This window comes from Miniopterus schreibersii, assembly GCF_964146895.1.
Source record: "Miniopterus schreibersii genome assembly, chromosome: 1".
NCBI lineage: Eukaryota > Metazoa > Chordata > Mammalia > Chiroptera > Miniopteridae > Miniopterus > Miniopterus schreibersii.
Genome location: NC_138101.1, coordinates 148585577 through 148600593, shown reverse-complemented (window position 1 = coordinate 148600593; position 15017 = coordinate 148585577). Strand labels below are relative to the sequence as shown.

At 40.0% G+C, this 15017-nt stretch overlaps 1 protein-coding gene across 3 annotated transcripts in view; it reads right to left on the bottom strand.

Annotated features, from left to right (window-relative positions):
* The window catches only part of SLC12A1 (solute carrier family 12 member 1), an 82931-nt gene that overhangs the window by 55839 nt on the left and 12075 nt on the right, over window positions 1-15017 (bottom strand). Inside the window, exons 5-9 of one of the 3 annotated variants that reach the window (XM_081157975.1) lie at window positions 9404-9499; window positions 7575-7714; window positions 5757-5867; window positions 3723-3834; window positions 2063-2190 (exon numbers count right to left, since the gene is read on the bottom strand). In XM_081157975.1, coding sequence (XP_081014101.1) covers window positions 2063-2190; window positions 3723-3834; window positions 5757-5867; window positions 7575-7714; window positions 9404-9499 — 587 coding nt within the window. Of the gene's footprint in view, window positions 1-2062; window positions 2191-3722; window positions 3835-5756; window positions 5868-7574; window positions 7715-9403; window positions 9500-10022; window positions 10119-10650; window positions 10747-15017 lie in introns of all 3 variants that reach the window. The other 2 variants (XM_081157974.1, XM_081157976.1) reach the window with 2 other exon arrangements.

Below are 15017 nucleotides of genomic sequence, written 5' to 3'. Positions count from 1 at the left end.
CTCTTCTTTGTTCTATTGATGAGCTCCTACTCCAGCCCTTGAATTCTGGATTGAGTGTCCTTCCTCTGAAAGCCTTCCCTTACTTCTTTAGGAATAGCAACTACTGTTTCTTCTTTACCTTGCACGTGATCAGTTTTTGCTTCTTATGACTCAATTAGAGTAAGTCTGTCTTCCTCTTAGACTGTGAGCTCCTGGAGGGAAGGACTGAGTTCTCCTTTGCTTCCCCGGTGCCCAGTGTAAGTAGCCGTTCAGTAAGTGTCGGCTGAGCTGAACTGACTAAGCATCTAATACAAATTGTCTCTAAGGAGTCTGAGAAAAGCATAGTATTCTTTCATTCATATGCATACTTACAGTTTGTAGAGGCTTAAATTAGTGACATCTGAGACTTTTCCAAATCTGAGAAACTGGAAGCTCAACATCCATAGCTAAATTTCATGTAGCAGCCATACTTACTTCTTGAATCATTTCCAACAACTTACTTTATTTTTCAGAGCCTCAGCCTAATCTTTTTTAATGCCGTATCTCTGCTCAAGAATTTACCGTGGCACCAAGGTCCTTAATATAACAAATCCTAAAACCTTTATTCATTCACTTAATAAATATTTATTAAAGCTTTACTAGCTCCGAAGATGCAGCAATGAGCAAAACCAAAGGCAAAGATTCCACTTTCACAGGGTTATGCTCTAGGGCCAGCACCTCTCGCTTATGTCCCTCCAAGAGCTGTTCTCCTTACAGTATAAGGTTATCCAGCCTCATGAGAGCTTCTCCAGTCAAACTGTGAGACCCTCACTGTTCCAGGTTTTCCCTTGCCTGACTGTTCTTTTGTCTTTGCCTGAAGTACATTTTCTCAGTAATAGTCAGTACCTAGCCATTACTTTCAGTTCACACCCAAATGTTACTGCCGTGAGGAAATCATCCTTAACTTGATAATTATTTCTTCATTATTTTTATCTTGCAATCCATTTGGCAGTGCATACGGTTTTCATTTATACATCTCTTGACGGCTCATGCAAATGTTTCTTGTCTTCCAAAGTAGATTATAAATTTATTGAGGTAAAAATCTGTATCTTCTACTTTGGGTGTGCCTGGTAGATACTGTTTATTGTCTCCTAATATTTTTTCTCTTAATATTTCTTTCTTAATATTTCTTTCTTTTAATATTAGAACCTTCAAAAATTTTATCTGGACACATGGCAGCCCAGCTAGAGACTGCATTTCCCAGCCTTCTTTACAACTAGGCAAGGCCTCTGGCTAAATGCTGGCCAATGCAACGTCAGCAGAAGCGACCCACTGAAGGTCCAGGGGTTGCTTCTCCTCTATTTCCTTATTCCCCTTCCCACGGACTGGAGTGCGATCGTGAAAATGACCAGTCACCTTTGACCTTGCAGATGAGGCAGTCCCCAAGGGAATGGGTACAACAAGGGAGGTCATCTGGGTTCCTGGGCTACCTTTCGGAGCAGATCTTTCTTATTCCACTGGGTGGCTATGAGCTCAAATTTTTGTTCACTAGAAAAATTTCTATCCTGTTTAGGTCAAAATTACTGTAGGTTTTTTGGTTTGTTTTTGTTTTTTAACAAAACATTCAAAGGAATATCCTAACTAATACAATGCTCCCTACAGTACTTAACATAGAATAATATGAGTGTTCAATAAATACCAATTAAATGAGTGAATGTATCCTGACTATAATATCGGCATTCAGCAATAATTTGTCTTTGGTTTAGGTTTTTTTCTTAAATGTTCTTACACATTATGTGTTTAAAAGAGAAAGTGGTGGTTCTGATATTTTTTTCACTGAAGTGTATTTATTTTGTTGGAAATGTGACACACGGTCATACTTCGTCCTTCTAACATCACCAATTAAGATTTTTGGAAGGACTATCAGGAATAGGATAGTTTGGCACTTAAAGAAAATTTTTAAATAATCAGGAAACCTTTCAGAAATTTTATGGTTTGAAAGCTGTAGAGAAACATGGTCACTGTTGACCTCTATAGCTCCCTGTGCTGCCTGCCAGCTGCACCACCACCTCCCAGGGCTACAAAAACAGAGGAAACCACATACCTCCAAGTCCCCCGAGATATTGGCACCTGCAAGAATCCCGGTGGCTGCGGGGAAAAAAATGGCAAAGACGGAGAAGAAGCCTTCGCCTTTTGTGAAGCTTGGCCCAAAGTTTTCTGCAAATATTGATGCTGCAACACAAATAATGAGAAAATTATCATGTAGACATTCTTTACAGAGTAGGAGATAAAGTTACCTTTGGTTTCTAGAGCCCTAAATGCTAATGGGTTCCTATAATTTAAACGTAATGAACTCAAAGATGTTGGTGTCCTTCTGATGAACCTCATGGTAATATTTGTCAAAGGTCAAAATACATATCACAAGGGTTCAGCTCTCTAAAACAGAGACCTGAAAAATCAATAAATTTTGTGCAGGTGGAGACCCAGGCCACCTGATTTCTTTGAATCTAGAAGATTGAACAATGAGGAAAGGGAGAATTCTTTCATGGTCATACGGGCACACTCACAAATGTACCACACATACACACTGTTCTGTATATGTACAACTACATTCTCACATGCATAAAAATCTTAACACACTGCTTTCCTATGCCTTTTTTTTAAAAATTGAAAAACCTCGTGTCTGAGCCTACCTTACAATTTTGCTATTAATATTCTGACCTACTCGCCCTTTGCTGAGATTGAATTTTAAATCCTTATGACAAATTCTTATATATGGGAGGATAATATTATGAGGAGCTTAGATTATAAAATAATATTATCCCCTAGGTTGTCACCAAGTTACTTAAATGAAAAGAAAATGATCTAGAAGAAAAACAGAAAGGGAAGGGAAGGAAGACAAGGAAGAAAAATATGAAAACAAGAATCTGGAATAGTGTAAAAATAAGAAAGAAAATTTATAGCAGCAGGAGCTGGAAGGAGGGAAAATAATAAAGAGGAAAAAGATGTGAACGTGCAAAGCAGAGAAGACAATCCTTACAAAGAAAAAGAGTCAGAAGGAAAGCAATGAGGTGATATAAGAAGGAAATGAATACTGACCACTGAGGGAATGAAGGGAAATATTTTAAAAATCTCAGCAGTGTATTCTCGAGGAAGCTAGAGTGGAAAGTTAGGAAAGAGTGGGTCAGTGGAGGAAAATGAGGGAGGGAAGTCAAAGTCCATGCTCATTGGCATTGTCACAGGACCCTCTCCTAACTCCCACAGCCTTTTATGCTTAAAACCCTGACACTGATGCTTAACTAGGTAATGCTATTAATAAGCAAGGTGCGGAAAAGTCTAGCAGGGGAAAAATGACTGTGCTTGACTTCAGTGCTCTCTGTGGTTGAACCAATGGCCTGAGCTTTCTTCTTCCTTACATGCGCACTTTGTTTCTACTCTTTCGACAGCAGCAAATTGTCCAGCACTTTAAGGTTTTCAAAATGCTTTTACATCCACCATCCCATTTGCTTTTTAAAAATCCCCTCAGGAAGCTATTATTTTCACTCACACCTTACCAGAAAAGTCTGAGACACAAACATGTTAGGGGAGCCATCAGGCTGCTAAGCAGCAGGGTTGAGACTCAGGCTGTCTCTCCTGAATCCAACCTCAGCCTCTGCCCTGGACCACCCTGGGATTCCAAGGCTGGAGTGGGGGTCACAGGGATGGTGATGGAGGCGAGCAATGGAGAGCCATTTATTGCAAAGCAACTCATTTGTCACACGTACCTTGGTAGTTAAAGAAACCTCTGGACTTCTTCTCATTGTTGGATGGAATGACGGTTCCAATGAAGAAGTTTGCAATAGCAATGAGAAGAATGATCAGAAGAATCACTTGAGCCTGGAATGGCAAAGCAAAAGGAGGCCAAATCAGATTTATTTAGCAACTTTGCACATAATCATGAAAGCTAGCTGTCCACTAAAGAAAGACTCTGTCTGACTGTTCCAGTTAAGACTCTACTACTCAGATTAGGTAATAAGTGGATCCCTATAGAATGACATCTTAATAAGCCCTATTTGACCTCAGTATAGATATTACATTTTCAATGGGAATGTGTGCTTGGGCACTTCAAGGTGACATTACAAGGACATTCTAAGTATTAGGTAGGTAACTTACTGCAGGGTCCTCAGGAATATAAGTGGAGCCCAGAGTTGTTACACTGATAGAGTTTATTTCCTTTTTAGCAGAGCACTGTGGACTCCTCCCATTCCCATTGCTAACTGCAGGAGTATGAGAACACAGAGTGACTTATAGAATTCCCCTGACAATTAGTACGTTTGATGTTGGGCTGCCAATGTGTTCCCAGCACAAACATCCGCAAGGTTGACGGGCCAAATTGTCTTTTTTTAGTTTCCCATTCATTTCAAGGTGTTTATTGGCTGGGCATTTCCATATGCTGTTCCATCTGCTAAGAAGGCACTTCTCCTCTTTGCAGAGCTGTTTCCTTCCTCTCATCCTTCAAGCCTTAGTTACCCTCTCAGACAGGCCTTTCGTGACCACTGAATCTACATTAATAACAGCTAACGTTCACCAAGGGCTTACAATATAGCAGCTGCAGATTTAACTTTACCAGTGTTCTTTCAAACAACTAATACCACCAATAACCATATGAAGTAGGTAATATTATCATCATTTAGAGATAAAGAAACTGGTGCATAAAGATAAGTTAAGCAATTAACTAAAGGTCATATGGATGTAAACTAGATTTGAATCCAGGCATTTTGATAGCAGAGCTTTAAATTCTACCCTCTACTGCCGTGAAACTGCATTGCCGTCCTCAGGGAATAAAGCCATTGAAAGTAGATTCCCTGTTATTTTCTGTCTCAGTGCCCTGTTTATTGCCTTCATAGTACTTTTACAATTTACCGTTTTATATGTACTGGTTATCTCCTGATTATTACTCATATACTCATAGGCCATGTACTCAACCAGGGTAGGAATTGTGCTTGTTATATTCATAACCAAGTAGCCAGTGCCTAGCAAACGCCCAGCACATGTATGCACTTAATCAACTTTAGTTCAATGTGTGAATGCATAGCCCATAAATAAGTGCCACGTGGGAATGTTTCCTATTGCTTTATATAAGAGGAAGGCTTTGGCCATCTTTCCATTGTCAGCAAGCGCGAGAAGTCCAGTTGCTGCATCTTCAGGTACATAAGTTCAGTTTCAATTATACCAGCCACTGTAAGGAGTTATGAAGCATGCAAAAAACATGCTCTCCACCATTTAGAAATTTAATAACTGTTTTACTACTATTTAAATCCAGGTGTTCTCTAGTTCCAAGGCCCATGCTGCCCTCTGATTTGCTACTGAAGTACTGGATCTCAGAGAATGATAGTTTCTGCCTCTATTACCTTCTCCCAACATGCTTGCCATTTCTTTTGGGTTTCAGCACCCACAGCCACCCTGAAAAGGGTTACCAGGGGTGTGATGGAGAGACACAGGCTGCCAGCGTGTACCGTTGCTATGATCGTAAAGGGATCTGTGCATGAAAGTGGCACCAGCCTTGGTGGCTGTGTCACTGTGATGATACATAAAGTAGGACGGAGCACAGGCCTGATCACGTCACACAGGAGCTGTGTGAGTCATGACCACCCTGGACCTCGTGCTTCGAGGGGGTGGTATTCCACATAGCGCTAACCTGCCACTTTTCCATAGCAAGTAATAACAGCAATTCTTTTTAAATATGGGGTTCCTTCTATCCTGCAACTTGTTCTGGGCCTGGCCAGCAGCTGTTGATAACCTCATTTTGCAAAATTCACCTTTGCTTCCCATTCCATTCCAGCTACCGAAATTCCTAAGAGAATCACCACTGTGATGGAGCCTATTATCCGGATATCATTGGTTGGATCCACCATCATTGAATCACTCTCCTGGAAAAAAAATATCACAAAAATGGTTAGAGATGGAGCTTTTATTTTTTTCCTTGTATATTTTATTGTATCATTTAACAGTAAGATGAGATACTATATACTAACGGCTGGGGCCATGTAGGGTAATAGAAAAATGCAGGGCTCATGAATGTGAGAAGATAAAGAACCTCACTTTGATAGCCAAAGTTAGGAGTTGGAGATCTTAGAGATTCATTCTAGCCACAGCTGTAGAAGCTATTATGGCACTAAGTAAAACTGTGTGTACATACACATAGCCTGTTTTGTTTCAGAAGAATGACTAGTTATTTTTGTGTGTCAGGGAAATCCTAGAGGAATGAAAATGAGTGGTTTCCAATGTGAATATTGGAACATAAGTGTTATTCAATTAAAGAACAAACTACACAAAGCAGATAATGCATGACTCGAAGAGCGCGTACTGGTGAACTGTATAACCCACTCACTTATTCATCTAATTTTTAAATAGAGTTACTGTTACCAATTAAATTCAGTGAATGCTATCACCACTACAAAAAGAGGGCTAGAAGTTAAAGTCATATACCAGCTAATTCACGTACACACATATATGCCATCTAGATGGGGCACCTACACTAAGAAATGCCTAGTTTTCTGCAGTGTTATTCTGTCTGGACTTTCTTCCTGTTTGGAAATCTATAGTCAATATAGTAGTGCCCCCCCTCCACCTGTGGTTTCGCTCTCTGTGGTTTAAGTTACCCACTGTCAACCATGGTCCAAAATTATTACATGGAAAAATCCAGAAATAAACAGTTCATAAGCTTTAAATGAGGTGCCGTTCTGAACAATGTGATGCAGTCCTGTGCTCTCCTGCTCTGTCCCACCCACGATGTGAACCATCCCTTCGTCCAGTGTGTCTATGCTACCTGCCTGCCTGTTAGTCACTCAGGAGTCTTCTATCGGACCAAGTATCATGATATCTTGGTGTGTGTGTTCAAGAAACATTGTTTTACTTAATGGTTTCAAAGTGCAAGAGTGGTGATGCTGGAAATTCAGACATGCCAAAGGGAAATCTTAGTGCTTCCTTTACGTGGAAAGGTGAGCACAGTACAGTAAGGTATTTTGAGAGAGGTCACATTCACTTAACTTTTATTATAGCATATTCTTATAATTTTCTATTTTATTGAGTTATTGTGGTTAATCTCTTGCAGTGCTTAATTTATAAATTAAACTTTATCATAGATGTGTGTAGGAAAAACAGTATATATAAGGTTCAGTACTATCCATAGTTTCCGGCATCCGCTGGAGGGTTTAGAACATACCCTCAGAGAACAGGGTGGGGCTACTATATTGCTGCTGATAATAATACTCGATATTTACGTGATGGTTTGTATTTTATGCAGTATTTCATGTACATTATTTCATTTTATCTGTACCACATTTCTATGAAATGCATAGGGCAATATTAGCCCATATGAAAGAGTTAGAAAACAAAGTTCAGATAAATAGAGGAACTGGTCCCAAATCTCTCAGCTGGTAAATGTGAGAGCCAGGATTCTAAGCCAGTTCTGATGTCAAGCCTTGGGCTCCTTCAATTATATCCAACTTTCACATTCTGCAGAATAAACTCTATTTCCTCTCATCTTGCCATAATAATATGCCCTAGTGCCCTGAAAAAATGAATTGAGCCAAATTATCTTACTTGGCTGAAAAAAAAGAAAAGCTTTTACTTACCTTAAGAAGGTCTACCACAGTCTCAGCAAATCCCACCACATACATAGCAACAGCCACTGCATTGGCAAAAGCAAAGATCAAGCCTATAGATCCACCAAACTCTGGCCCCAAGCTTCTGGAGATAAGATAGTAGGCCCCACCTGCAACAGAAATGAATATGTTTTACATTGAGGAACACTAATTTTGAACATCTGAGAACACTTGAAATATTAATTATTCTAATAAAAATATTATAGTTTCCTAATAATTTTAGGAATCTTGTGTCACCTTAATGAACAGCTTAACCCTTCCTTGCACTCTGTATATTATCTACAATAGGACTATCCTGACTTAATAAAACCCAATTTATTGAAACCGAATTATACACAAATATTACAAATAAGAATACAGCAAACTTTACTAAAAACCCTTTGTCTTTTGTAAAAATCCATTGGAAAGTTCAAATCAATAATGTAACTGAAGTAAAATTTTAGATCTGAAACTTCCAAGAACAGGCAGGGCTAGGCAGAGAATGAACTGGGTGAAGTTTATTACTGTTATTCTAACTTCCTTTCTGTTATAATTTTCTAGTACACATTTGCCGGGTAAAAACAGTATCTGTAGAGTGCTGTGTTTTATCCACTCTATAAATCAGACTTGCGTTTTTTGAATGTTTCTAGGTCAAGAAGGCATGATTATTGCCAAATACCTATGTGTGTATGGAGGTGACAGATGGGAAGAAAGACTGGGAGAGTTTGGAACAATTGCTTCTCCCTCGGACCTTGGAAAGGTAGCTCTAAGTATGGCTGGGCACCTCTGTGCACATGAAACACAGAGCTGGGCTGGTTAACTGCTCAACTGAGAGCACGTCAGTGAAGGTAAAAGTGACTACATATTGAGAGGCCTGGACAACTAGATGTTATCACAGGCCATAGTAAATTAATAACTTCCTATACCAAGCTAGTCTTAGAGGTGGGCAAAATTGATAGGGAAATGACAATAAACAAAGTATCTAAAACCAAAACAAAACAGTCTTTTACTGAAAAGGAATTTCCTCTACTATGGTAACTCCTATGGGTTAGGGGTCAAAGTCGTCTCTGAAAATGTAACCTATTATCTAAGTGGGGCAAATCCCCCTTATTTCCTTTGTCTGGATTACATTAAATAAATCGGCTAGCCAGTTACTAAGGCTTGGTCAAAATGAGAGCCAGGCAGAAATTGTGAGAGGAAGTGTGTTGTGGGCAGGATGGTAAATTAGAAGTTTGGGTGGGGAGACCTGGGTGAGATACCCAAGTAGAAACCCTGAGGAGCCAAAGCAGAATTGGGAGGGAAAGCAAGAAAGGTAGGACGTTGGTAAACTTTAGCCGCTTCATTTTCTACTTAAGCTTGCCTATTCCTGGATAATTTGAAAGAAACTCTTTGTTTCATTTGTTTTCTATTCTTTTTAAAGTTCTTCTCATGGCTGCTGGCCACTGGAAACATAGTGTTGGGGTGAACTTTGAGGCTTAGTGAGTAGGAAGATTCAGCAGTGACAGCTGGGGCACTGGAGAAGACCTACACTGAGGGGCCCTGGGGGAGAGCGAGCAGGGCTCCTCCAAGGCACCAAGCAATGCCTTCTTTCTAGACACCTGCTCACTCTCTACTTTATAAACATGTCTGATAGCGGGAAATGGGGTGCGGAAGTCTTTTCTGGAGAAGAATTTTGCCTTATTCCTTAAATTTTGGGTTATTTTGCTTTATTTTAAGGCTTTGAAGACTATCAATATACAATTTTTACTTCCAACATTAAACCAACTCTGGACACTACTACATAACCAAGTTTGCAGTCATAAGTAAATGAATTGGCTTACCTCCTCTTACTACTCCATTTGTGCAAATGGCAGACATAGAAATACCTGTGAGTGTTGTCACTACCACACTCAGGCCAATGATGATGACTCCAAGACCTGCAAAAGCCCCCCAAAAAAGTGTTTGGCTCCAGTACTTCAAGAAGTCCCCGTACTTCTTCAGCAGGCAGCAGTCTGACTCTTGTCACAGAAGATCAGCCTCCCCATGAAAAACCTGAAATGTTCTAAAGGATCCCGTTCCACGAAGATCTAGGAAACACCTGAAATGTACTAAACTTTAAAATTGAAGCCATGTCCAGGAATGATTTTCCACGAAACACCAGCAAGAGGAGTGTAGACTAGCCTGAAAAATAAAGCATTTACCCAAGGAATCTGAGCATCTGGAAACTGTGACCTGCAATGTGCCAGAGAGTCCATTAGAAGAGAGACCACAGCTGACTAGAGTGGACTGGGACTTTACTCACAGTACCTTAATGTTTCTTCGGCAACCAGCTCATCCAAAGAGTTAACCAAGTTTCAAGAACACTGGGCTACTTTCTTGTTCCCATCAAAAAAATGTATATAAAAAGTTTTGCCTACCCGTAGCAAGTGATGAGAGCATTAGATATCTTAGAAATTTTACCTCCACGCACAAACCCGTTAGTTGCTATTGCAGAAGTTGACAACCCAGTAATAGAAGTTACCATGGTGGAAAGAAGAATTATGAGAACTCCAAGACCTGTCAGCAATGAAAGATAAAAGATATTACATTTTACTTCTCCTCCTTGGATTCCCTATTGCCACAACTATACTGCCTTTCGTTTAAGTTTTCATGTCCAAGCCTTGGACCCCAACGGAGTTCCTTTGTGCTAAAGAGAAGCCGGTTTGCCTGGCATAAAGATCAAGTTGGAGAACTGCTCATTATGATGAAGGATGGTTTCCAAAAGTAAACACAATCTAAACTGCAGCCCTGAAAAGGAAACGTTGACTTATGCTGGTGTCCTGGGAGAGAAACTACCCTGGCTGTGAAAAGAGAAAACATGGCATTTGACCTTCTCTCTTGCTTGAGAGGAACCTGAATGAGAAAGCTGAGAGGTTGACAAAGGTTAAATCCTTCCCCATTCTTCTTGCATCTCTCTTGCCTCGGGGGGTGGGGGGAGGAACCAACTTGGATTACCTTCAAAAACACTCCAGAAAGGTCACTGGTGAACTATTTGAGCCTGTGTTGCCTTTACCTTACAAATGATCGTGTGGGTCACAAGTTTAATTACCTCCTCTGACATATCCATTTGTGGCAATAGCAGAGGTGGATAAACCAGTGATAGCAGTCACTGTCACAGCTAAGCAGATGATAATCACACCAAGACCTCAGTTGGGAGAGGAAAAATAAAGGCAATTAATTGGTGGAACAACCCATTAGATCGTTTGCATAAAAGCCCACAAGTCTAGGGTAATCACCAAAGGACCACACTGGAGTTAACAAGTTGACCTAAAAATCACCACAGAGTAAGTGCTCAGCTTTAAAGTTTGCTGCCTATAGGAAGTAGCACAGATCCTACAAACTCAAGAGCTAAGATGTGGAGTGTTAAGTTGCACACAACAGAAGCACTATGGCTGATCAAAATTTAACGGGAACCCCATTGATGATGGTGAAGTCCTAAAGACACCTATGCATATAATAATTGGTCTACACAATGCTAAGCTATTAATATAGCTAAAGAGTAAATGTTTATCTTTCTAGGTAACTATCTTTTTATGTACATTTGGTTGTGTACTAGTTGAAAATTACTACATTCTAGCAAGTCATTCCTCTGGCAGAGAAGTAATGTGGAAAGAATCACATTGAACTACTTTCACTCACTGGCTATGTGATCTCTTGCAAGTTACTTATTTTCGGAGCCAAATGGCAGTGAAATGAAAAAGAATACATGGGTGAAGTGGCTAGCATCGTGCGGAGGACACAGTGCTGTAAGTGGCACTGCTTTGTGATCAGATCCACATTAGTCATAATAACTGTTGTTTATTAAAAGCCTACTTTATATCCAGCTATGTGTTAGGTAACATGAGAAATGCAAGGAACAAATAAAATGAAATGAAGAAAGCGACCCTCAGTAATCTTATGGTACAGAGGTCAATGAATATGAGACAAAGAGAGTGGTGCCCCAGGAAGGCAAGGGTGCCCCAGGCTAAGGATTATTTTGAGATAAAGGCAATTGAGAAGAAGCAGATGCTTCCCTCTATTTGCCTAAATTTGTGAAGGCACCAGAGGCAACTCTAGACCCTTGTCAGCTGGAATTGGCACCAGAGGAACATAACAAACTTAACCTGTATCCCATTAGTTCCCCCATATATTTGCCTTCCCACACTGGCCACCCTAGAAACTCCTTTTCCTTTCCCTTGTCACTTCTCTAAAAATGTATCATTCTCTTGGGAAGGTGCTGTACAAGCCCAAGTTCTAACCACCCCTTCGAGTTTCTCATTGCTGAGTCTTCACCTGTGTATTCTCACTGCACATGTTAATAACCTCCCGATTGCTTTTCTCTTGTGAATCTTTTTGTCCGTCTAACTTGCAGCGCTCCAGCTGATGAGCCTAATACGGGTGGAGGGAAAACAGTTTTTCCTCCACTACAATATCCCCCTCAATGAAGGGAGACCCAGAATTCAGGGAGAAGTTGTGGGGTCCCAGGCACTGAAATCACCCTGGCTCCAGCCAGGATGCTTTTGCCTGGACTGTTTTGTACTGTCCCCGACATAAAATAGATGCTCCATAATTGCTGGCAGGCTCTCTCGCTCCGAGGATGATTAGAAGGGTCATCAGCCAAGAGAGGCTGTGATCTCTCTGGACATTGCCTGGGAGAAACGGAAGGCTGGGGAGATTAAAGACGGATAGGACAGATATGGGAACGAGGGACAGGAGGCTGGCTCTTTTGATGCTCTCAGCTAGATCCTGGCTCTGGCAGAATCTCTGGGCGATTCTACAGGTTAAAGTGCGGTAGGAAGAGGCTAACTGTGGGCCCAGCCTGCAAACGTGGGCCATTATTGCTTTGGCCCCTGTACACTCTTAAAAGTTTGGTGTTGTAAGAAAGAGTTGCACTAAATTTCCCATATCTATTGTGGGATCCTGGGGAAAACATCACCTCTTCATCACTAGGTGGACTCAGCCCTTTGTACCTCTGAAGGTGATTTCTTTCCATCTTTTGCAGATCATTTCGCTCTTGACTTTGTTTTGAATATGTGTGATGTCAAATGTGCAGCTCACTTCAGCAACTGTATAGAACCATATAGTTTGCATTTGGGGCATTAAAACGACTCTGATTTTACTCTTTCCTTATCCTAATTTTCCCCTTGCCTCTATTTCTCCAACAATTCTTAATTTATCCTTTGGCATTGCATACATTTTGTGTAAACCATGAAACAGATTTTATACATTTAAACAGAGAAGGATTTGCTTCTCTCTCACAAACATGAGATCCCAGGGTATAAGGCAGGTTAGAAACATTTGGTTCACAGTATTCTCAAAGTACAGCCCTTTAATCACCTGCTCCAGGAAATGCCTGCGGTGCTTATTAAAAATGCCCAGACCTACTGAGTTTAGATCTTTCAAGGTGAATCCCTGGATTCTGCAGTTTTATAACTTAACTTCCCAGGTAATTCTCATTCACCTCACAGCCTGAAAAGGACTGCACTACCCTCAGCCTGTCTCAATTTGTGTCTGTCTGTTCAGCAAGGTTCTTAGCATTTATCTTCAAATAATTGATTGGGAAACAATTAATCCAGCTCCCTAACTTTTAGATGAGAAAATGACACTCACAGAGTATGAATGACTTGCTTCAGGTCATACCTGCTTTTCACACCCTTCTTTCCAGCCTGATGGTTAAGTTTATGGGAAACCATCAGGCCCCAGCCAAAGTGAGCAAGGCAGAGAACAAGTAGACAGCATTACTGGCTCACTCTACCATTTTCTTTTGATGACAAGACAGCCAAAACTCATGACCCCAGAATGGTTACCTAAGGGCTTCAGTCACTGTTACTCCTGGCTCCAACTTCCTTCTGGCTTTGTTCCCAGGGCCTGGGCTTAGTGTATTCAGGTTTCTTCTCCAAACTATCCCCAAAGCAAAAAAGAACTACTTGTACAGGTATTGTTTCTTTTCTTCCCCAATAAAGGGAACTCAGATGGGACCCAGGTGGCGACTTAATGAACTCATTTAACTGTAAGTTTAGAGCAAAGGTCGGTAAAACTGAGTAAGGGCGGTGATAAGTTTCTACTACTCACTAACATCTATTTTCTGAGAATTAAAAGAAAAAAACCAACACCTCCATTCCAAGGAAAGGGTAGTGCAAAACTTACTTATCACCCATTTAGGTAGAACTCTATCTCTTCTAAAGCAGGATTGAACGACTTAAGTAAAAGGCCTTTATTAAAACAACACTGATGTCTGAAAGTATATTAAACAGTTTAGCAGAAGATAGGATTCTTCATATTTGACAGTTTCGCAATAAACATGAAACAGGACTGACTATGAAGAGTAATGTAAGCACTGATTAAAGTTCAGATTATTGCCCAAACATATGGATGTTAAATAAGTTGCATTAAAAAAAAATTGCTTTTGCCCTTGGCTATGCTCACACCTCCAAACAAAGTAATGTTTCTTGATGATCTCAATAAGTTACTAAACTGCCCTTAAAAACCTAATTTTGCATGAAGCCCTGGAGCAACAACTTGGCAATATTAAGATGCAGATTTTCCATGGAACAGCATATACTTATTTGGGACCCTGCGGCTGTAAGCACTCATTTGACATGCATCATAAAGCCAGCAAGCAGCCCTTTGTCAGGAACCCAGCAACTGCCAAACATGAAACATGGAAAAACTATGGGAACTGGTTCCAATTTTTCAATGTACAACCCAGCCCTTTCTTTTTCCATCTTCTGATGATTCTCAATATGTTTTGAGGAGCGAAAGCAATAAATTATGACCAAGTACCTTTTGAATGCAAATTGAGATACATTCTGGAATAATATGTGAAAGCACATCGGAACCTCTATGTTCTTGATCCTAATGATTTATAAGTCTTCCCCAAGAGTGAATCCATAATGCATTTTCCATACATAGAGTAGAACACCATTAATTTTTATCACATTGAATCAGGAACTTTGATAAAATTCAAATAAATTTTTCATATAAATTTTATTAATACACTCTCAATAAAAAAGATTTGCCACAGGAAATACTACTTTAAACGGATTATAATATGTAAAAACATTGAATAATCACTCATAATAATTTCAACATCATCCACTTTCCATTTAGAAAAATTAGCAGGAGTTCTGGGCATAATATCAGTCATTTGATCTATCACTTTAAGCTCCTATCTGGCAATACTTTATTCACCTTGGTGTTCTTACTGCTGATACCTGAAAGTAACACAATTATTTTCTTTGGAAAATGTTCAACAGTTCAGAGTTTTTATTAGTTAGGTCACATTTTCACTTGTTTTCCACAAGTTATTTTTACTTAGTGAAGTTTTGCCAATAATCATAAGAGGGATACTCTGATGAATGTCAGCATGTCACAAATACGAATACTATTATTTAAAATTAATGTGTATCTATATACCTGTACACCTAAAACTCCATG